General features: G+C 41.5%; 1 protein-coding gene across 4 annotated transcripts in view; it reads right to left on the reverse strand.

Annotated features, from left to right (window-relative positions):
* C2CD3 (C2 domain containing 3 centriole elongation regulator) overlaps positions 1 to 21,953 on the reverse strand; it is a 122,955-nt gene that overhangs the window by 87,899 nt on the left and 13,103 nt on the right. For 3 of the 4 annotated variants that reach the window (XR_007130990.1, XR_007130989.1, XM_047754141.1), the window contains exons 4-11: positions 18,387 to 18,610; positions 17,556 to 17,803; positions 12,415 to 12,547; positions 11,829 to 11,957; positions 5,720 to 5,867; positions 3,027 to 3,181; positions 2,242 to 2,451; positions 1,632 to 1,744 (exon numbers count right to left, since the gene is read on the reverse strand). Coding sequence is in view for 2 of the 4 variants with exons in the window: in XM_047754141.1 (XP_047610097.1) it covers positions 1,632 to 1,744; positions 2,242 to 2,451; positions 3,027 to 3,181; positions 5,720 to 5,867; positions 11,829 to 11,957; positions 12,415 to 12,547; positions 17,556 to 17,803; positions 18,387 to 18,610 (1,360 nt within the window). In the remaining 2 variants the exon portion in view is untranslated. Of the gene's footprint in view, positions 1 to 1,631; positions 1,745 to 2,241; positions 2,452 to 3,026; positions 3,182 to 5,662; positions 5,868 to 11,828; positions 11,958 to 12,414; positions 12,548 to 17,555; positions 17,804 to 18,386; positions 18,611 to 21,953 lie in introns of those variants that run through there. The other variant, XM_047754142.1, reaches the window with a different exon arrangement.

Genomic DNA, 21,953 nt, shown 5'->3' on the forward strand with positions numbered 1-21,953 from the left:
AGGCAGGTCTCGCTTGGAAGACACTACGTTAACTGAAACTTGCACGTATCAGAACTACGTTCTTGCTGTATCTCAGTTTTACTGATGAGGAACTGGAGGCTCAGAGAAGTTTTAAGGGCCTCACTGTCAACTGTCATACAGACTTCAGAAAGAGATACAAGAGGGAAGACCTGAGAAAAGAATCCAACATTTTTTTTTTTTGGAGTTGGATAAAAACAGTTTAACCACATTAAAGCTCCTCAGACGTATTTAAGCCAGCAGAATCAATTATACATTCTCAAATGCATTGAAGGAACTTCCAGAGCACCTTCAGTTGTTACCAATCATTTAAGAAAGTAAGCATATGAACAACGGTCAATGCCCCAATTCTCCCTTAAGGTGATGGATGGGAAGGTGAAACAAGGTGCTCTAGTAGAAGAGTGTGTTAAATCACTTTACGTGCTGCTTCTAAGGGTAAAGACATTCTTAACGTTTGTGCTGGAGATACATCAAGCGAGAAATGATGCATGCCCAGGACTAGTCACAGAAGCACCATTCTTATTATTTATTTTCTTTTTCGGCTGTACTTAAGGGATATGAAGTTCCCGGGGCCAGGGATTGAATCCGAGCTGCAGCTATGACCTACACCACAGCTGCAGCAACACTGGACCCACAACCTGCTGCACTATACTGGGAACTCCTGAAGAACTGTTTTTAACAGAAAAATATGGAAAACAAAGTTGAAATTACTAGAGTAAATTAAAAAAGCCAGTCACAAAAATTGCATACGGTATGATTCCATTTATATGATATGTCCAGGAGGGGAAAATTGATAAGAGACAGAAAATAGATGAGGAGTCGCTTAATGAAAAAGAGGAAAGAGGGAATTGAGGAATAAATACTAACAAGTATAAGATTACCTTTGGGGGGATGAAAATGTTCTAAAATTAGATTGTAGTGATAGTTACAAAACCTGTGAATATAGGAAAAATCACTGACTTGTACACTTCAAATGGATGAAATATATAGTTGGTGAATTATATCTTGATAAAGCTGTTTTTAAAAAGGGAAGAAGGGGAGTTCCCATCGTGGCGCAGTGGTTAACGAATCCGACTAGGAACCATGAGGTTGTGGGTTCGGTCCCTGCCCTTGCTTAGTGGGTTAAGGATCCGGCGTTGCCGTGAGCTGTGGTGTAGGTTGCAGACGCAGCTCGGATCCCGCGTTGCTGTGGCTCTGGCGTAGGCTGGTGGCTACAGCTCTGATTCGACCCCTAGCCTGGGAACCTCCATATGCCGTGGGAGCGGCCCAAGAAATAGCAAAAAAAAATAAAATAAAATAAAAAATAAATAAATAAATAAATAAAAATAAAAAGGGAAGAAAAGAAAACAGCAATAGCTGAAAGAACATGATCTAGGTATCAGGAATTCTGAGCTGTAGTCTCAGCTACGTTACTGTCTTGCATTAGGACTGTCACAGCATCTCTGGGCCAGTTTCCTCATGTATAAAGTAAAGGAATTAGGATAGATTTATTCCTTCAAAATTCTTTCCACCTCTAAGAGCCAACGATAAAAGAAGAGTCAGATGAGTAATTAGGGAGTCACGAATTCTTCCAAAGCCACAATGTCTAAGGAGCAGAAACCGGGTTCTCTTACTTCCATCTGTAATTTTACTGGATGCGAGTCGAACGACCTCAGTGATCAAAGCTGTCTTTGCCAATCTACTCTTGGAAAAGCCCACAGGAAAGTGATATTCCACAAAGAAGGTGCTAAAAAATCAAAACAAGAAAAGTAATTTAAAAACAAACCAAATTAATAAACCTATTTTCTCTCTAAAAATCCTACGTATCTTTTAAGGCCCTATTTTTGGAGACTCACGTCCTCAGAGGACAGAACTTCTCTCTTCAAAGCCTCTACTTATCTTGTCAGGCAGAATTGAAGGCTCCCTTCCTTGTGTTCCCACAATACTTTTGATATAAAACATCTCTTTTAGCCCCTTAAGCCCTATGACAAAGAGCCATTTAAATGTTTTTCTCTCTCTACTGGTGGCTGTAAGGTCTGGGTCCTGATTTTCTTTTTTCTCGTACACGAACCCAGCAGAGTGCTCGGGACCTCGTAGGGAGGAGGGGATTCAGTACGTTTTTGTTGCCCGAATAAAGCATATGCAAGCACTTCACAAATCATAAGCTGCTGGACAATTATTTATTACTACTATCAGACACACTTCCCAGAAATGTCAAATTCCATTTTCTCATTTGAGACATACCGCTTTTTGGTTGCTGTCGGCTTAGGTGCTCTCCCAGCGAAGTTTTTTTTGCCAGGAGTCTCCTGAGGACTCTCTGGAGGAACTCCCATTGTTTCAATGATGATTCTGACCGAATGTGCTCTACCCAGAAGCGCCAGTCTATCCACACTTAGTGTCATCGCTTGGGCATCTTCCAGAGTTTCTGAAAGGATCTGTGGTTCAACCATATTTCTGAAAGGAGTTCACACAGAAAGTGCAACAGTCAGAAGCCAAACGTGAAACGATCTAGTTCGTACAGGCAAGAGGAGGAAAGAGGAAAGACAGAAAGCATCTCACACGTTACCAAGGATTGAGAAGTGGCATTGATCATGGTAATTGTGGTTTTAAACTACGGTGAAAGAAATCTTAAAAAAGGTGAAGACATTCCTATAGCACAAAAGCTCACCTCTACACAGGCAGAGACGCGATGTCACAGAATAAGGTTTTCGACAAGGGATACAGACTTGACGTCGGCCACCGATTACTTTAATATAACTTCTATAATCCCTTTTGTGTACTCGTTTTCATGTCTTTCTTTATGCACATTTTATACAATACAACCTAGACTTCCGCTTTCTTCCTTAGGCAGTACATCCTATCTGTCTTTTCATGTTACCCCATTTTTAAGGATCACAAGGCTTAAGGAGTTACTGTAACTTAACCAGTCTGATAGGTGGGCAAATACAGCTCACTTCACTTGAGGAGGTCTCGTGAAAATAACCTTCCTTTGCTTCTGCCTCTAAACAAGCATTCACAGCGAATCTCACCTGTTTTTCCTGCCCACGGCCCTCTTCTTCAACTTAGGATCCACTGACTCCAGAACCTTCCGAGCGCTGGCAGGAGCTGTGGACTGGCTCATTGTTTTAGAGGGAACAACGCCATCGTCTTCACTGCAGACATCACTGACGCTGGAATCAGATTTCTGGGGGGAAGAAGCAAAAACAAAGTATTCAAAGAGGGCTGCTTTGGTTGGTCCTGCTGTACAGCGCAGGGAACTACATCCAGCCACTTGTGATAGAACATGAGAGAAGAGATACGAGAAAAAGAATGTATAAATACGGATAACTGGGTCACTTTGCTGTACAGCAAAAAGTGACAGGACACTGGAAATCAACTATAATAAAAAACTTTAAAAAGATAACAGCTTTGGGGAGAGCGGTAATGAAAACATTTCTCTAATAAGCAAAGTAATCAAATCCCTCTCTGAACATATAATCAGTCTCTTAGAGAGAGAACTGACACCAGAGAGACAATCCCATGTTTTTCCTGATTATGCAAAAATAATCTCAGTTCATAAAATTAACCTAGAAGTTCAGTTCAAAGAAAATAAACAGGAGTTCCCATCATGGCTCAGCCATAATGAGCCTGACTAGTATCCATGAGGATGTGGGTTCGAGCCCTGGCCTTGCTCAGTGAGTTAAGGATCCAGTGTTGCTGTGAGCTGTGGTGTAGGTCACAGATACGGCTTGGATCCCGCACTGCTGTGGCTATGGTGTAGACTGGAGGCTCCAGCTCCAATCTGACCCCTAGCCTGGGAACTTCCATATACTGCAGGAAGTTGGATGACAAAAAAATGACAAAAATGGCTAAAATGACAAAAAAAAAAAGAAAAAAAAGAAAAAAAAATAGGTTCTTGTTTTTGTCTTTTAGGAAAAAAAAGGAAAGAGCTAGACTGTTTGTGGAGTGGTGAGACAATCAGCATGACTGGAGTGCGTACAGGACAAAAGCGGGAGATGAGGTTAGGGAGGTTAAGCTGAGATCAGACTCTAACACCAAGCTCAAGGCTTATGAGATGGTGTGGTCTAGTGACAAAACACACGAGCTTCTTTTTCTAGATAGACTAGGGTAGGAATTCTAGTTCTGCCATTTAATGACCAGTAGTTAATGTCTCTGAGCTTTTATTTCATGATACGGAAAAGAGATAACACTATCTCGTGAGGATGGTCAAAGAATTAACGGAAATAATGAATTTAAAACATTTGGTTCAGTACTTAGTAAATAACAGATGACCTAAATTCCCTGGCGCACAGAAAATGGGTAATAAACCTAAGTTCCCTTTCCCTTTTCTCCTACAGGTAACACGGCAACAGTGGTGAGTTTTGAGGCAGAAAGTCATGAAATCCTACCAATTCACAATGTCTTCTAAATGCATCTCCTGTCCAGTCGCACGGCTGCCACTCACTCTGGCTCTCACACCTCCTAGAACCCAGGGGCTCCCTACCTGCTCTGCTTATTCTCCCCTGGCTGATCTCCTCCGTCATTATCAGATCAGCCGGGGGAGCCGTATCCTTTGCTCCTCACTGGGCACTCAGATGCTCCCACAGACTGGTCTCGAGAGCCTGCCTCATTGCGTCTCCTCATCAATTCCGCACAAATTCTTACTCCGTCGCATCGGGTCCCTGGTCGCACACAAACTGCTAGTCGACATGCCAGTCTTTCTACTCCCCTTTTGCATCCTTTCTCTCTCCGGACACCGTCTCTCCTGCCTTCCCAGCAGGACCTCACAGAAGTTCCTCCCTGCTTCTCCTGAACCCTGGCCGCCCCCACTGTCTTTCCACTGAGCTGGTATAAACTACACTGTATATTTCAGTTACCTTGACTGACCTGGAGGGAAAGAAAATCAGGACTATGACAGGAATCTTCACAAACATAAGTGATTATTTGTGGAACCGAGAATGAACTCATTTTACATATACTCTAGGAGATACTAAACCAGTGACAACATACAGCTGGATATAAGAAAGAACTCTGAAGATGCTAAAACTGCCTGACAAGAGAATGTTCTTTCTTGAGGGTCAGTAGAGGTTTTTTCCGTTTGTTTTGTCTTTTTAGGGCTGTACCCAAGGCATATGGAGGTTCCCAGGCTAGGAGTCGAATCGGAGCTACAGCTGCCAGCCTACGCCACAGCCACAGCAACACGGGATCCGACCCCTACACCACAGCTCACAGCAACGCCGGATCCTTAACCCACTACTCGAGGCCAGGGATCGAAACTGCATCCTCATGGACACCAGTCAGATTCGTTTCCACTGAGCCGCAATGGGAACTCCAGTAGAGGTATTTGTCCCCTGTGAGCAGAGTTGTCTCTGGAACACCTGTACCTAAAGATAGCAGTCCAGGGTGGTTCTGAGGTTATACCTGCGTCAGCTCTTCCTTAAGAGAGCTCCAAGGAAGCCACATCTTGATTAAGAACATAGGGTTTGGACTCAGGTAAACGTGAATTTGAGTCCTGGCTGTAACACGTACTTGCTATGTGTCCCTGAACAAAATACTTCATCTTCCTAGGCCATCCCCTCACGTGTGAAATGAGAATTCTCTCCTCCTCAGATTGTCACTAGAATTACACAAGGGATGCAAAATGGATGGCTGGCTGGCTGTCAAGTGGTAACACGCTTGCACCTACTAATATTAGTAACACTCTTGTGCTCCAGTTCCTACAGCGTCAGATGCCGTGACTCACAGGTACTGTGTAAAATAACTTCTCCAGGAGACTCTGGTCATACTGAGGGTCGCTGAGGTCACTGAGGCAGGACACATCACTCCCGGGAGATGGGGAATCTGGAGGAGAGCCGAGCCCGTCCCAGGAACGACCCTGAGATAATTCAGCACTGCAGAGATAAGAAAAATAAAGCAGGACTTTAAAGGAAGTTTCAGCTGAGCTATTCTTCCTCAAGTTCTAAATATGGAAGAAAATACGTTAAAAAGAAAACTCACACCAAACAGAAGATTACCTGAGTAACAGGCTCAGGTTATACTGCCCTTTCTCTGGGATGTCAACATGCAGCATTTAAAAAATACATGACTGACACCGATTGTGATCTCACTCATTTATTTAACAAACATTTTACTGGGCACCTATTATGTGCCAGGTGTGGTATTAGGTCCTGAACAATACAGAGATGGCTAAGATGATTTGTTCTACTCCTACATAGCAGGGAAGAGAAAAAGGTAAAGAATTAACTTTCGTTCAATGAATTAAATGTCATATACTGTTTCTGTGAAGAATGGCTAATTCATAAACATGCCTTCTTCTATTGGCAAAAACATGTATTCTGATTAATTATGGCAAGATTAGTTCTATGTGGGATAGAGAAACGAATAAAACAGATATTCTCTGGTGGCTCAGTGGGTTAAGGATCTGGCAGTGACCATGCTGTGGCTTGGGTCACTGCCGTGGCATGGGTTTGATCCCTGGCCTGGGAACTTCCACATACTTCCAGTGTGACCAAAAAAAAAAAAAAAGAATTAAAAAAAAGGTAAGAATATTATATATATATGTATATATATATATATATATATATAGAGAGAGAGAGAGAGAGAGAGAGAGGGGTATATTTCATTTATTCTGGTCTCTCTATAGTAACTAGCACTTAATGAACATCAGTAAATGAACTTGCTGATTCTTAATGAAAATGTCATTGTTAATAAAAACAATAACATTAAATACTTAATACGTGCCCAATACTGTGCTAAGCATTTCTATGATCAATTCTTTCAACAACTTTGCTTCCCTTTCAAGCTAGTGGCTACGCATTTCTTCCCTTTGATTTCTCAGCCCAAGCTGCCACAGTGACAATGCTGGATCCTTAACCCACTGCGCCACAAATGGATTTGAGGTCAACAATTAAGAATTTGCAGAATTCTTGGAAGTTCCTGCTGTGGCTCAGTGGTAGTGTAACTCACTAGTATTCATGAGGATGCGAGTTTGATCCCCGGCTTTGCTCAGTGGATTAAGGATCCAGCATTGCCATGAACTGTGGTATAGGTCACAGATGTGGCTTGGATGCCATGTTGCTGTGGCTGTGGTGTAGGCCAACAGCTGCAGCTGAGATTCAACCCCTAGCCTGGGAACTTCCACACGCCGCTGGGTGTGGCTCAAAAAAGAAAAAAAAAAAAAAAGACATTCCCATTGTGGCTCGGTGGCTAACAAACCTGACTAGTACCCATGAGGATGCAGGTTTGATCCCTGGCTTTGCTCAGTGGGTTAAGGATCTGGTGTTGCCAGATCACAGACATGGCTTGGATCCCACACTGATGTGGCTGTGGCGTAGGTCCGCAGCTGTAGCTCCAAATCGACCACTAGCCTGGGAACCTCCATAAGGCGTGGGTTCGGCCCTAAAATGATAAAAGACCAAAAAAAGAGGAGTTTTCAGAATTCTGAAAGCAATTCTCCACTGTCTTCCACGGAGCTGGTAGAAAAGTCTTCTTTTTGTTTGTTTCTGGCTTTACCGAGGTATAATTAACAAATAAAATTGTTAACATACTAAAAGTATACAAGAGGATGATGTGCTAGACATTGCGAAAGGACCCTCACTGAATTAACTGATGAATCCATCACTTATTTCCTTTTTCTGTCCGTCCTTCCCTCTTTTTTTAAAGAACATTTAAGTTCTACTCTCTCAGCAAATTTCTTTTTTTTTTTGCCTGTATCCCTGGCATGGGGCATTTCCCAGGCCAGGAACAACACAGGTCCTTAGCCTGTTGAGCCACTAGGGAAGTCCTTAGCAAACTGAACTTTTGCAATACAGTGTTATCAGCTATGGTCACCACGCTATTACACATTAGATGCCCAGATCGAAATATTCTTAGAACCGAAAGTTCATACCCTTTTACCAACCTCTCCATATTTCCTCCAATCTCCAGAAACCACTTTCTGATAATATATTTTGATAAATTTGACTTTATTTTATTTATTCATTTTTTTTGTCTTTTTGCCTTTCTAGGGCCGCTTCCCGTGGCATATGGAGGTTCCCAGGCTAGGGGTCCAATTGGAGCTGTAGACGCCCGGCCTACGCCAGAGCCACAGCAACGCGGAATTGGAGCCACGTCAAATTTGACTTTATTTTTGATTCCCTGTGTAAGTCTTTCTTTGGCTTATTTCACTTAACATAATGCTCTCCAGATTCATCATCCATACTGTCACAAACAACAGGAGTTCATTTTTTTTTTTGCTTTGCTTTTTAAGACCACACCTATAGCATATGGAGGTTCCCAGGCTAGGCATCTAATGAGAGCTACAGCTGCTGGCAAGGTGGGATCTGAGCCACCTCTGTGATCTATACCGCAGCTCATGACAACACCGGATCCTCAACGCACTGAGGAAGGCCAGGGATTGAACCCACAACCTCATGGTTCCTAGTCAGATTCGTTTGTGCTGCACCACGATAAGAACTCTGAGGAGTTCCTTCTTTTTTTAAGGCTGAATAATATTCCATTCTTTATGTATATACCACATTTTCTTGATCCATTCATCCATCAATAGACACAGGCTGTTGTAATACCTATGATACCTTGGCTATTCTGTATAATGCTGCAGTAAACATGGGAGTATGAATATCTCTTCAGGATATGGATTTATTCCCTCTGGATATATATCCAGAATTAGGCCTGCTGGTTATATGGTAGTTCTAGTCTTAATTTCTTCAGGAGCCTCCATACTGTTTTCCCACCAATGGTATAAAAGGGTTTTCTTTTTCTCCAAATCCTCACCAGCATTTGTTCTCTCTTTTCTTTTTGATAACAGAAATCTTAATACGTGTGTGGTGGTATTTTGCGGTTTTTATTTGCATTTCCATGATTATTAGGGAAGCTGAGCATATATTTTTGGTGCCCATTGGCCATTTGTAGGTCTTCTTTGGAAAAAAGGTCTATTTAGGTTCTTTGCCCAATTTTTAATTGGGCTATTTACTTTTTGTGCTATTGAGTTGTCTAAGTTCCCTGTATATTTTGGATATTAATCCCGTATCAGATATGTGGTATGCAAATATTTTCTAACATTCCTAAAGCTGCTTTTGTAATTTGTTGATGGTTTTCTTTGCTCTGCAGAAGTTTTTTAGGTTCATGTAGTCCCATCTGTTTATTTTTGCTTTTGTTCCCTTTGCTTTTGGTGTCACATCCAAATAATTAGTGACAAGAACAATGTCACGGAGCTTACCCTGATGTTTTCTTTTAGCAGTTTTATGGTTTCAGGTCTATGTTCAAGGATTTAATTCATTTTGAGTTGATTTCTGTGTACAGTGTAGACAGTGTACATATCAAAGTTTTAGTCTTTTACATGTGATTGGCCAGTTTCCCCAACACTATTTATTGAAGAGACCATCTTTCCCCATTGAGTCTTCTTGGCCTCTTTCTCAAAAACTAATTGACCATATATTTCTGGGTCTGCTACTCTTTTCCATTGATCTATGTATCTGTTTTTATGTCAAAACTATATTGTTTTGACTACTATAGCTTTGGAACATAGCCTGAAATCAGGAAGTGCGACCCTCCAGCTTTGTTCTCTTCCAAGACGGCTCTATTTGGGCTCCTTGGTGGTTCTGTACAAATTTTAGAATTGTTTTTTCTACTCTTCTGAAAAATGCCAGTGAATTTTATAGAGATTGCATGACTCTAAAGGTTGCTTTGGGTAGTATGGACATTTTAACAATATTAACTCAATCCATGAACATGGAATATCTCCACATTTATCTGTGTTCTCTTCAATTTCTTTCATCAATGTCTTACAGTTTCAGTGTATAGATCTTTCACATGCTTGGTGAAACACACCTAGATATTTGATTCTTTTTGATGCTGTTGCAAATGGACTGTTTTCTTAATTTCTCTTTCCGATAGTTCATTGTTGGTGTATAGAAACACAACTGATTTTTGTGTACTGATTTTGCATCCTGCAACTTTACAGAATTCCTTTATTCTAACTATATTTTGGCAGAGACTTTAGCGTTTCATGTCTACAAATAGTGGCAGTTTCACTTCTGCCTTTCTGTTTAGCTAACTGATCCATTTTGAGTTAATTTTTTTATATGGTTTAAGGTAAGGGTCCAACTTCATTTTCGGCACATGGCTGGCCAGTTGTCCCGGCATCATTTGTTGAAAAGACAATTCTTCTCCATTTAAGAGTCTTGACACTGTTGTTGAATATCAGCTGACTATAGACACATGGGTTTATTTCTAGACTATTAATTTTATTCCATTTATTTATATATCTATCCTTATGCCAGTACCAAACTGACTGGATTACTGCTGCTTTGTAGTAAATTTTAAAAGAGAGAAGTGTGAATTCACTAATTTTTTTCTTTTTCAAGATTGTTTTGTCTACTATGGGTCCTCTGCCATTTCACAGTAATTTTAGAATCATTTTGCCAATTTTTACAAAGAAATCAGCTATGATCCTGACAAGGATTGCACTGAATCATGAACACAGAATGTTTCCCATTTATTTACATCTTCTTTCTTTCTTTTTTTTTTAAAATGCTCTGTCCTTTATTAACATGTAAATACTTCTGGCTAGTTAACACATTTCAGGCTTTGTCAGCTATTTACACCCTAGTGTTAATTGCTTTACCAGAGCCTTTCTGCTAGGTTTTCGTTTTTTTTTGTTTTTTGGCCTTTTGTCCTTTTAGGGCCTCACCAAGGGCATATGGAGGTTCCCAGGCTAGGGGTCTAATGGGAACTATTGCTGCTGGCTTACACCACAGCCATAGCCGCGCCAGATCCGAGCTGCGTCTGCAACCTACACCACAGCTCGTGGCAATGCCAGATCTTTAACCTACTGAGTGAGGCCAGGGATCAAACCCACAACCTCATGGTTCCTAGTCAGATTTGTTTCCGATGCGCCATGACGGGAACGCCCATCTTTTTTAATTTCTTTCAACAATATTTTGTAGCTTTCAGAGTTCATGTTTTACCCTCCTTTTATTAAATTTATTGTATGTTATTCTTATCACTGCTGTTATAGATGGAATTGTTTCTTAATTTTACTTTTGATTGTTCATTGCAAGTATATAGAAATACAATGGACTTTTGTGTATTTATCTTGTATTCTGTCATCTTTCTGAATTTGTTTATTAGTTCTAATAGTTTTCTTAGAGGATTCTTTAGGATTTTTTACATACCGGATCATGTCATCTGTGAAAAGAGATAGTTTTACCTCTCCCTTTCCAATTCAGAATACTTTTATTTTTTTTCTGCTTAATTGTGCAGGCCACGTAGGTAATAAAAAATAGACCCTAAATTTCAACTTGTGCCTGTTTTAAATCCATGACGTTTTCATTATACCCTGCTAACACTGGTGTTAGGGAAAGAGATAAGAAGTAACACTGAAAAGGTGGATTGGGGACCATTTTCTTTTTTTTTTTTTTGTCTTTTTGCTATTTCTTTGGGCCGCTCCCGCGGCATATGGAGGTTCCCAGGCTAGGGGTCAAATCGGAGCTGTAGCCACCGGCCTACGCCAGAGCCACAGCAACGCGGGATCCGAGCCGCGTCTGCAACCTACACCACAGCTCACGGCAACGCCGGATTGTGAACCCACTGAGCAAGGGTAGGGACCGAACCCGCAACTTCATGGTTCCTGGTCGGATTCGTTAACCACTGCGCCACGATGGGAACTCCGGGACCATTTTCTAAGTGAAGCTAAAAATAAAAGGCTAAAGATTGGATTTTTATTTAGTAGGTAATGAACAACCAAGGGAAGAACCTGATTATTTTAAGGAAGTGTTGCTTTAGGAAGACTAATCTGTTAACAATGTACATAGTGAATTGGAGGAAGAACTTAAAAGGTTAACAGTTCTTACCTGCCCAAGAGCAGCTGTATGGCTCCGGTCTCAGCTTTTGTGTCGAGTTTCCAAAATGCATTCTCAGTTGTAGGGGGGAGGTGCTCTTCAATGTGGTCTTCAAATTGATTCCCAGACAAGGCTTTGACTCTAAGGCATGAAAAAAAAAAAACCTTTTTCAGTGGCTAACATATGGGAAAAATCTAAATTAAGAATTAACTGAGCTAAGAAGTATATACAGAGATGCTTCAACATGGAAAATTTAACACACTATGGACTTTACCTTAAATATATATCAGACTTTACAATTTACAAAGGACTTTCCTACATTAGAATCTCATTTCATTTATGTAAGAGAGGGAGGAGAAAATGCACCCATTTTAGAGATAAGCATGCTGGTTTACAGGGAACCTCGACTTCAGCCATTTACCTATTTAACAAGTGTCAGTGCTAGGTCCAGACTTGGAGTATCTAAACTCCGAGTTTAGGCATCTTTCCCACCACATTAAGGAATTATTTGCTGAGCATTTCCAAGATCATTTAGAAACACATGCTAACAACTCTTAAAAAACGAACTGTTGGGGTTCAAGTTTATCCTGTAACTTACTGCGTCGATGCTCTAAGAACATCTTCTTTCATAGAGGGATGAACTTCTTCCAACAGCATGCTAGTATCTGGGCTTGATTTCATTGCAGAAATCACCATAGCATTACGGAGTTTATTGCCTTGTTCTAACAGAGCTGAAGAGGGCAAAAGCAGAACACAGAAAATCTAAAATCCAACAGAGTCACTTGCAATATTTAGCACCTTTCCTTCTATCACAGGACTCACCATGGGGTACTGCAGTGGCTTCCTTGTCTGTCTTTCCCACGAGCTTGCGAATTCCTTGAGGACATTCACTTTAAAATAAATGTTTACTAAGCTCCAATTATGCGGACGGTTTTAGATGTTGGCCTCACAGCAGTGAGTGAAGTCTCTTCCGTAGAGAATAACCTCCTTAATGGAGTTGTTACCTATATGTACTGACTATTCCAACTGGTGCTTATACGTAATAAATTTAGTAATACTTATATATTATTTTTATATCTGGGTATCTTATTGAATTTTCTTATTTACAACAGTTTTAAGATTATTACTATTCAAGGAACACTAACAACTATACCAACCGGCTAAACTTTTAGGAGCCATAGCGATAATCTCGTCCAACTTTTTATATCTATATACATACATATACATATATATATACTTGTCTTTTTAGGGTCACACCTGAGGCACATAGAGGTTCCCAGGCTAGGGGTTGAATCTGAGTTGTAGCTGCTGACTATGCCACAGCCACAGCAATGCTGGATCCAAGCCGCTTCTGCAACCTACACTGCAGCTCATGACAACGCTGGATCCTTAACCCACTGAGCGAGGCCAGAGATCAAACCGCATCCTCATGGATACTACTCAGATTCGTTTCTACATGACAGGAGCTCCCCAAAGTTATTATATTTTTATGGATGAGGAAAGAAGGCCAAAACACTTCCATGACATCTACAATCATCCATTTGGTGAACAGACAAGTCAGGATGAAGTCTTCCGACTTTTTGATGGTAAAATTTACCCCCTCCCCGAGCAGCAACAACAAGTAGAGTGGATAACATTTATGGAACTCTTACCACTTCCTGGGCACTGCTCCACATATATTACATTATTACATATAGTAACTCATTTAATCCTTTCAACAATTGTCTGAAATAGGAACTACTATTTCCATCATTTTACAGATGAAAAAGTTGAGGCTTAGAGGATAAGTTAATTTGGCCAAGTTACACATGCAGTATAACCAGGCTGACTCTACATCCTATGATTTTAACCATTTATTTTGTGTGTGTGTATCTATCTATCCATATATATATATATATATATATATATATATATATATATATAGCCCCACTTTTTCTTAGACTTCTACTTAAAAGCTTAGGACCAGTGGAATTATTTCAAGGAACAATAGGAAGGATTATTATTTTTCTTGAGATTCCTCAGTTGCTTAGAAGGTAAGTGATACTACATACCAAGCACCTGTCTATCTTGGTCTAGAGTTTTATAGTTTCTAAAATAAAGAAGATAGGGTAGTCAGCCCAAGGGAAAAAAAAAAAAGGCCAAACAGATCCATAAACACTCAACATTTGTTGTATAAGGAGTTCAAAATACAGCTTAAAAACTAAAAAACAGAAACCCTGTAGCAAAATAACCCCCTGAAATAATTGTATGTTCAATGTAAAGGGAGTTCGCCAGTGGTGGCAGGGAGAATTCTAAGACAGTTCCCTCCAAACGTCCACCCACCGGTAGACACGTACCTTCTCCCAGTGATTCCAACACTCGTCAGGTATTGCTGTGAAGGGATTTCACAGGTCTAATTATGGTTCTAAACCAACCAACCTTAAGATTGGGAGATTATCTTGGTAGGCCCAAATCTTTAAAAAGTAGAGTTATCTCTGGCTGTTTGCAGGGTATAAAGTCACAGATTTAAAGCATGAGAAGGATATAATGTATAATTGCTATCTTGAAGATGGAGAGGGCCACGTGGCAGGAAACGGGACCTCAGTCCTACTATTGCAAGGAACTGGATTCTGTCAAGAAGAATGAACTCGAAAGTGAAGTTTCCCCCATAGTTTCCAGATGAGAATTTAGCTTGGCTGACACCTTGAATTTAGCCTATGATACCCTAAGCAGAAAACCCAACCATACCTTATTGAACTTCTGATCTGCAGAACTGTGGCTAATAAATGACTGTTTTTTTAAACCATTAAGTTTGTGGTAACTTGTTATGCAGCAATGGAAAACTAATATTCTCACTAATGCCACTACCTCCAAATAATGACTAACATTCTGATATACTCCTTATAGTTTTTAATTTTTTTTTTTTTTGCTTTTTAGGGCCATACCTGCAGGCTAGGGGTTGAATAGGAGTTGTAGCTGCTGGCTTACACCACAACCATGGCAATGCAGGATCCGAGCTGTGTCTGTGACCTACACCACAGCTCACGGCAATGCCAGATCCTTAACCCACTGAGCAAGGTCGGGGATCAAACCTGTGTCCTCATGGATGCTAGTGAGATTCGTTAACCGCTGAGCCATGATGGGAACTCCTCCTTATAGCTTTTTAATCTATGCATACATATACCTATATATGTATGTGTATATATAAAGTTTATTTTGCAAAAATGTTATATTATGTATACTATTTTCATGAATGCTTTACGCATTAACTTTTTCCTATGTAAAAACTGGTATATGACATTCCGTTCAGAATTCACTGTAGGCATTTTTGTTTTCATTTAACAAAATCTCATTTGGAGAACAGCAAAAATTAACACAGCACTGCAAATCAACTATACTTCAATAAATTTTTTTTAAAATTAAAAAAAAAAATCTCTTGCAGAGTTCCTTGGAGTGGCCTAGGGGTTAAGGATCTGGCATTATCACTGCTGTGGCTTAGGTTACTGCTGTGGCATGAATTCAATCCCTGGCCCAGGAACTTTTGTATGCCACAAACATGGCTAAAACAAACAAACAAACGAACAAAACCTCACTGGAATTCAGCCAGAAAATGGCTGTCTTGTTTATTCAATGAGAAAGGGTCGGGAAACCTTGTTTGCCAGTCTTAAAAATTTGGTTAAAAAAGCTTGCTATGTGGAGTTCCCGTCATGGCTCAGTGGTCAACGGATCCGACTCGGAACCATGAGGTTTCAGGTTCGATCCCTGGCCTTGCTCAGTGGGTTAAGGATCCGGTATTGCTGTGAGCCGTGGTCACAGATGCAGCTCGGATCCCACGTTGGCTGTGGCTGTGGCGTAGGCTGGCAGCTACAGCTCCATTTACCCCTAGCCTTTGAACCTCCATATGCTGCAGGAACGGCACTGAAAAGACAGGCCAAAAAAAAAAAAAAAAGTTTGCTATGTGACAAGAAACCCTTTTCCTTTTAGTTTTCATTACTACTTTACTTAATTTGATACAGCTTAAAGTTTTTTAATGAGGTGGGCCCACTCAATAAGTACTTTATGAATAAAACAGCTACCGGCAAGCAGTGCCAATAATAAGCTTCATTTGATTTCAGGGCCACAGAGAAAAACAGTTTTTCCATTGATATCCCAAACATCTCTGGAGATAACAGCCTTGGTACTTTATGATTTACCCATACCCAATATTTTAAATTCCTTAAACACAATACTTCCTTTGTGCTCTCAAGTTCTAGGTGTTTTTTTCCATCAAAAAATTATGCAGTATTAACACCATTTATCTCACCTAATCAACTCTGAGATGAGAGACTAGCTTTTGTTGGGCTTTGTATCCTTGGTGCCTGGTATGGAGCATTCATTTGATCAAATGTTTTAATAAATACTTCCGCTATTGCATACACCACACATAATTGTACTGTATTTGCTTCAGAGTCTGTTTCCTTTACCAGAATGAAGTTGTTAAGGTCAGGGACTGTTTTTTATGTGTTACAGAAATCCCAATACTCAAAACAATGGCTGACCCAAAATAGGCACTCAAACGATACCTGCTGAATTGAATTAAGCTTCAAGTTTTCACCCCTGTTAAATGATGGGGATGGTAGTATTTTAAGAGTGACTTCATTAGTTATCAACATCCGACTAGGAACAGGTACTTAGGATTTTTTTTTTTCTTTTTACAGCCACACTTGTGGCATATGGAAGTTCCCAGGCTGGGGTCAAATTGGAGCTGCAGCTGCTGCCTATGCCACAGCCGTGGCCACACCAGATCCAAGCTGCATCTGTGACCTACACTGCAGCTTGTGGCAACACCAGATCCTTAACCCACTGATCGAGGCCAGGGATCCCCACAGAGACAACATCGGGTCCTTCACCCACTGAACCGTAACAGGAACTCGTAAGATATTTTCAATAGCAGGTTTTAAAAAGCAGTAAACATTAAAGACAACAAGTAGGACAAATGTGAACAAGAGTGGTCCATTCATTGGCCTCCAAGTGATTTCTTACTTGAAACAGCCATTTTTAGAAAGTCTCTAGAGTCTACGGCATGTCAACGATAACACCTTATACTCCCTTCTTGAGAAGAAGCTACAGTAAAAGAGCTGTCTGGCAATCTTCCTGCACCTCAACTCAGTAATCGTTCCCTGAACACATGGCAAGGGCACTCAGGTGAGTTCATGACAAATACTCCCCTCGTTTATTTCCTACATGCCATGGGCACAGGCCCTGCCCAACAGGGAGGTATACCTCTTCTGGCTTTTGTTCCTACTCCTTGCTATCTAAACGCCAATTCTTATAAAATAAAACTAGCTGGATGACTAACCCGGCAGTTTCTGTGCACTGAATGGTTCCACTGAAACCAATAGTTTTCAGAATGTGCAACAATTTAGTACTAGCCTCTACACAATGGTACAAGTAAATTCTGACGATGAGACAAAAACCTTATGTGCTTTGAAAAGATGGACTAACATTTTTCTATGATTAAGGCTTTCCTCCCATACCCAGGTTCATTTGAAATGGTTCCTTCCTGAAGCTTACAATGATAAGCACCCAGTAATTATCGAGGAAGTGATGCAGTGGTTCACTGGAGCTGCTCTTAAATCGTAGGGCGTCTGGACGCCATAAAGATTATTTACTTTTATTTGGCTATTTTGTTCAGAGTCTTAGTTCTCTTTGCAAGGTGCCTAACAAGCAGAGTCATCCCAATAAATATAGTTTAGTCTCAGTTCACAAATATATACATACCTGAAAGAAGATCCTTGGTTGGGGGGTTGTTTGAAGAAAGAATGCATGAGTCACTGTGACCCTTGGCAACTGTTCTAATTTGAGGCTGGAATTCAGAACTGTTGAGCATGGACACCTGCTTCTGTGGGGCTTTGCTTTTCCAAGTCATAGACTCTAAACTCTGTCCTGAATTAAGACGGTGCTGTGGTCCCAAGAAGGAGTGCTTCGTTGTATCAGAGTTCTCTGCAAAGCACAAGTGGTCCTTTCCCCTGTTTTAAAATGAAGGAGAACTTTAGCAGTATGTCACCCATCACAGTGATATTCCACGTAGTCAGAGACAGAAAGTGGACCGATGGTTTACAGCAGTGTATCTCGGACTCTGCAGATCTGTTTTTCATCTCCTAAGTGAATACGAATCATAGATGTTTTACCTACCATGGTATGGCTGTGGCTAAAGTAGGACAATGAAATAAAGAGCTCAGTGCCGAGCCTGTCACAAAGCGAATGCTTCGTAATTATTTAGAATCAAAATCTATTTCTCTTACTCCATTCCATTTCACAAAACACTGCCTTCTGCCTCTTTTCCTTCACGTACATCTGTCACGGCATCTGTGTATGACGTGCACACACTTATTTACTTGTATGTTGGCTTCCTGACTAGATGGTGAGCAGTCCTCAAAAACCGGAACTGTGTCTTATTCATTTCTAAGCCTGGCACCTGGTATTGCACGGGAACACAGCGGGCACTTAACACTACCACTCGTCTTTTACGCAACCCCAAGTGAAAGACAGAAAACACGAGCACAGTGGGAGCTGGCTGACCGACGGACTGGTATCCGGTGTGATAATTACCTTGGAGTGGTTGATCCACTGCTGTTGGCTGCTAATTCTTTTCCATCAGTTTTGGTGGTAGGGATCCTATGAGGCCTTGACGGAACAAGAAACTGAGTATTGCTTGCCTTGGGATATTCTCTGACTCCCTGCTCAGATAAAAGGACATTTTCTGTCACGTCAGCGGTAGGAAGAGGATTGTAACTGTTGTAAGTTTCTGACAAAGGCTCCAGGGCAAGAGAAACCTAGAAGAGGCACATAATATATCAGAAGTTTTCTTTAGCAGTGAGTAATTTTTTTTTGTCTTTTTGACTTTTCTAGGCCCGCCTCCTGCGGCATATGGAGGTTCCCAGGCTAGGGGTCTAATCAGAGCTGTAGCCACTAGCCTATGCCAGAGACACAGCAACGCGGGATTTGAGCTGCATATGCGACCTATACCACAGCTCACGGCAACGCTAGATCCTTAACCCACTGAGCAAGGCCAGGGGTTGAACCCACAACCTCATGGTTCCTAGTCAGATTCAGTAACCACTGAGCCATGACGGGAACTCCAGCAGTGAGTAATCTTAAGTCTCCCTACCTAATATAAATTAATGGCCCCTATTCCTTAGGGTCAAGTTCAGATTCCTGCCTACCTCAGAAGTCTCCTCTCTCAGGGTGCTCCCTTCCTGCATCTCTCTCCTAGCCGTACCAATTACTTCGAGTTTCCTAAATGTACCCTGTATTTCATTCCCTCATGCCTCTGTACATGCAAATTCCCTCCAGCATTACTTCCTCTGTGAAACCTTCTTTCTGTCTAAGCAGAGATGTTATGGCCACTCTCTTCTTGTTTCTGTTTACTCTGTATTTATAAAACCACCATTTATTGACCACTTATAACAGGCCGGAAACTGTGCTAAGGTCCTCAAACACAGAAGCTGATGGGATGATACACCTCTGTCAGGGAAGTCTATCCTAATTAGAAGATTAAAAATAAAATAAAAACAGAGGCTTCGAAGCCTCTGTGTGTGTACTTTGTTTATTCATCATCCTGGTTAGATTACGAATTCCTTGAAAGCCATGGACTGTCTTCCTCGTTTTTCTGTAGGCCAAGCAGCAGAGGACACAGTCAGGGTACAAGTCAAGTGTGCCTAATGATGCCTGACGGTCTGACAAATCAAAGCATGACTTAGCACTCACTGCATCCTTACTGCTAATTATTTGAGAAAAATAAGGCCCTAGTTCTACGCTGGGAGAGAGGCAGGATGAAGAGAGAGGAACATTAAGATGCAAAGTAAATCACTTGAAGTTTCCTTTTATCGCCTCACTCTCCTGAGTTCAGGCTCTCTACGAAAAGGCTCTTTCGTCCTCTGAAAAGCCCAATGGAGACAAGCATAATGAAGGAATAGAAAATAAAACAGAACCCAAACTGGAACTCTGGAGAAGAAATGGAAGAATGTGCTTCAAAAGAACAGAAGAGCGATGCTCAGAGTTCGGTTACAAGGACAGGAAAGCAGAAGGAATTGTTTAAGCAGCCAGGGAGTCTCTCATAATGATGAATGGCCTAAGACAAAAATGAAAGGCTGCAGTTACATATGTGAAGAAGTTTCTGGGAAGATCAGTGGAATAATTTGTGTGGAGAAACTGCCAAGGCACAGACTCAATAAACACACTTGGGCCTTGAGGAGAATTTTGTTCATGAACCAGGTGGCATAAAGTCCTTTAAATCCATTCATCTTCAAGATTTTCTACAAAGGACCAGAATGCAACAGGACAAATACTTTGTGCGGTGATGGCTCGAAGAGTATCCCGTGAAATCCTAGCTGCCCAAGTAGAAGTGCCATTCATCACTTGCCCAAAGACTGCCACTGTATTCCAGACACACAGTGGCTGCCTCCCCGGCCTTAATGATGACCTGCTGCCTGGCCAGAGTCTTGTGTCCCCCAAACCCCCACCTGCCCAGGCAAATCTGAGTAGTCACAGAACAGCTGAAAGGCCTTTGCTGCCTGTGGGTCCTGGGGAAAAAGAAAGTCCCGGTACCTGCCACGCCCACCTCACAATCAAAATATTAAGTGCTGCCTAACTTCTCTGCTCAATTAACAAATAAGTGTTGACACTAGTTAAGTGCCAGGCTGGCTGCTACCTGCCTGAGGCCCAGATGAATAAAACCTGGAACCTGACCCAGAGGATCACAGTATCTTGCAGGAGAATTTAAAAAGATGTAATTTTACATAAAATGGTGAGTTTTGAGATGAGGACGTGCACTGGGTGCTGTGTGGGGAAGAGGTGAGGAAGGAATACGAGAGATGGTTTCCAGGAGTGCAGAAGAAACACCTGAGTTCAGAATCTTCGATATGAAGGAGCAGTAAGGTTGAGGGGGACTGAGGCAGAGGGAAGAGCACGAGTCAGACTTCACAGGTGTAAAACACAGTATTGTTCCAGCAGGTTCTGCCAGTCCAAGGGGTTTCCACTCCTGAGCCCTCTGCTTCCATATAACGTACCCGATATACTGCATCCCCTCCCGGATCCTCCCTCCCGTCCACAGGAGGCAGGTTCCTCCCCAGTCGCGGGTCACCCTTGTGCTCACTCCTCCACCAATCCCTTTCCTGAGCCCTGCAGACATTCTGTTTTATACAAACTACCTTACCACTTCAACTGCATAGTTCTTTCTTAAAACGTCCCCAGCTCCCCAAAGTCCTCCCCAGTGGAAACCACTACTTTACTGGCCAGGAGGAGGCAAACTGACTTATTCCCTATGGGGCTGGCCCCAGCCCGCCATTCTACCCCTCGAATACACCACATCTCTCCTGAATTCCATGCCATCCACGACTCCCGTGACCATGCCATATGATTCACGTGTCTGTAATGTGACAACCTGAAGCGGACACATCAGTTCTTCTCCCTTTAGCACTAAGCTGCCCACGATTAACTACTACACTATAACATGCGTCAGTGTTGGAGAGAGCCTATGAGTATGTCTATTTTTCAGACTTATGCTGCTCATACAGCATTTACCTAAAAAGTGTTTAACAATGCTTAAAAAAAGACTTTCTATAAAAATTTCAATTTCTGACTTCTCCTGGAAAGTCAAAAGATCCAGCAATGCTGGGTCCCCATCCCAATGTGGCAAAAACTCGCTGGAGGAGGCTAGTACCTTCGGTCAGGGTATGTGCTCTGGTTTGCAAAGTCCTCAGCAATGTCCCAACATGAGGTGGAGTGATGACTCTTGTTTTTCACCACATTTGATCTATTTTTAAAAAGTTGTATCTTCTTGCAGTAAAACAAACATTTTTGTATATATACACGCCTACGAATTTTAACCTGTTTAGATGCATACAGCCATCGCCATAATCAAGACAGGGAACACTCCATCATGCCCCCAAACTCCCTGGTGTTACCCCTTTGAAGTCACACCTTCTCACCTCCACCCTCCAGCAACAGCTGAGTTGATAAAACTCAATTTCCATTCACGATAAAATCTCACAGAAAACTTGGACTTCCTCACTGAAAAAGGGTATCTATGAAAAATCTGCATCTAACATCATGTTTAACAGTAAAAAGACCAAACGAAGGCTTTCCTCCCACAAACAGGAACAAGGCAAGGATATC

Source organism: Phacochoerus africanus, chromosome 11, assembly GCF_016906955.1.
Source record: "Phacochoerus africanus isolate WHEZ1 chromosome 11, ROS_Pafr_v1, whole genome shotgun sequence".
In the NCBI taxonomy this organism is placed as follows: domain Eukaryota; kingdom Metazoa; phylum Chordata; class Mammalia; order Artiodactyla; family Suidae; genus Phacochoerus; species Phacochoerus africanus.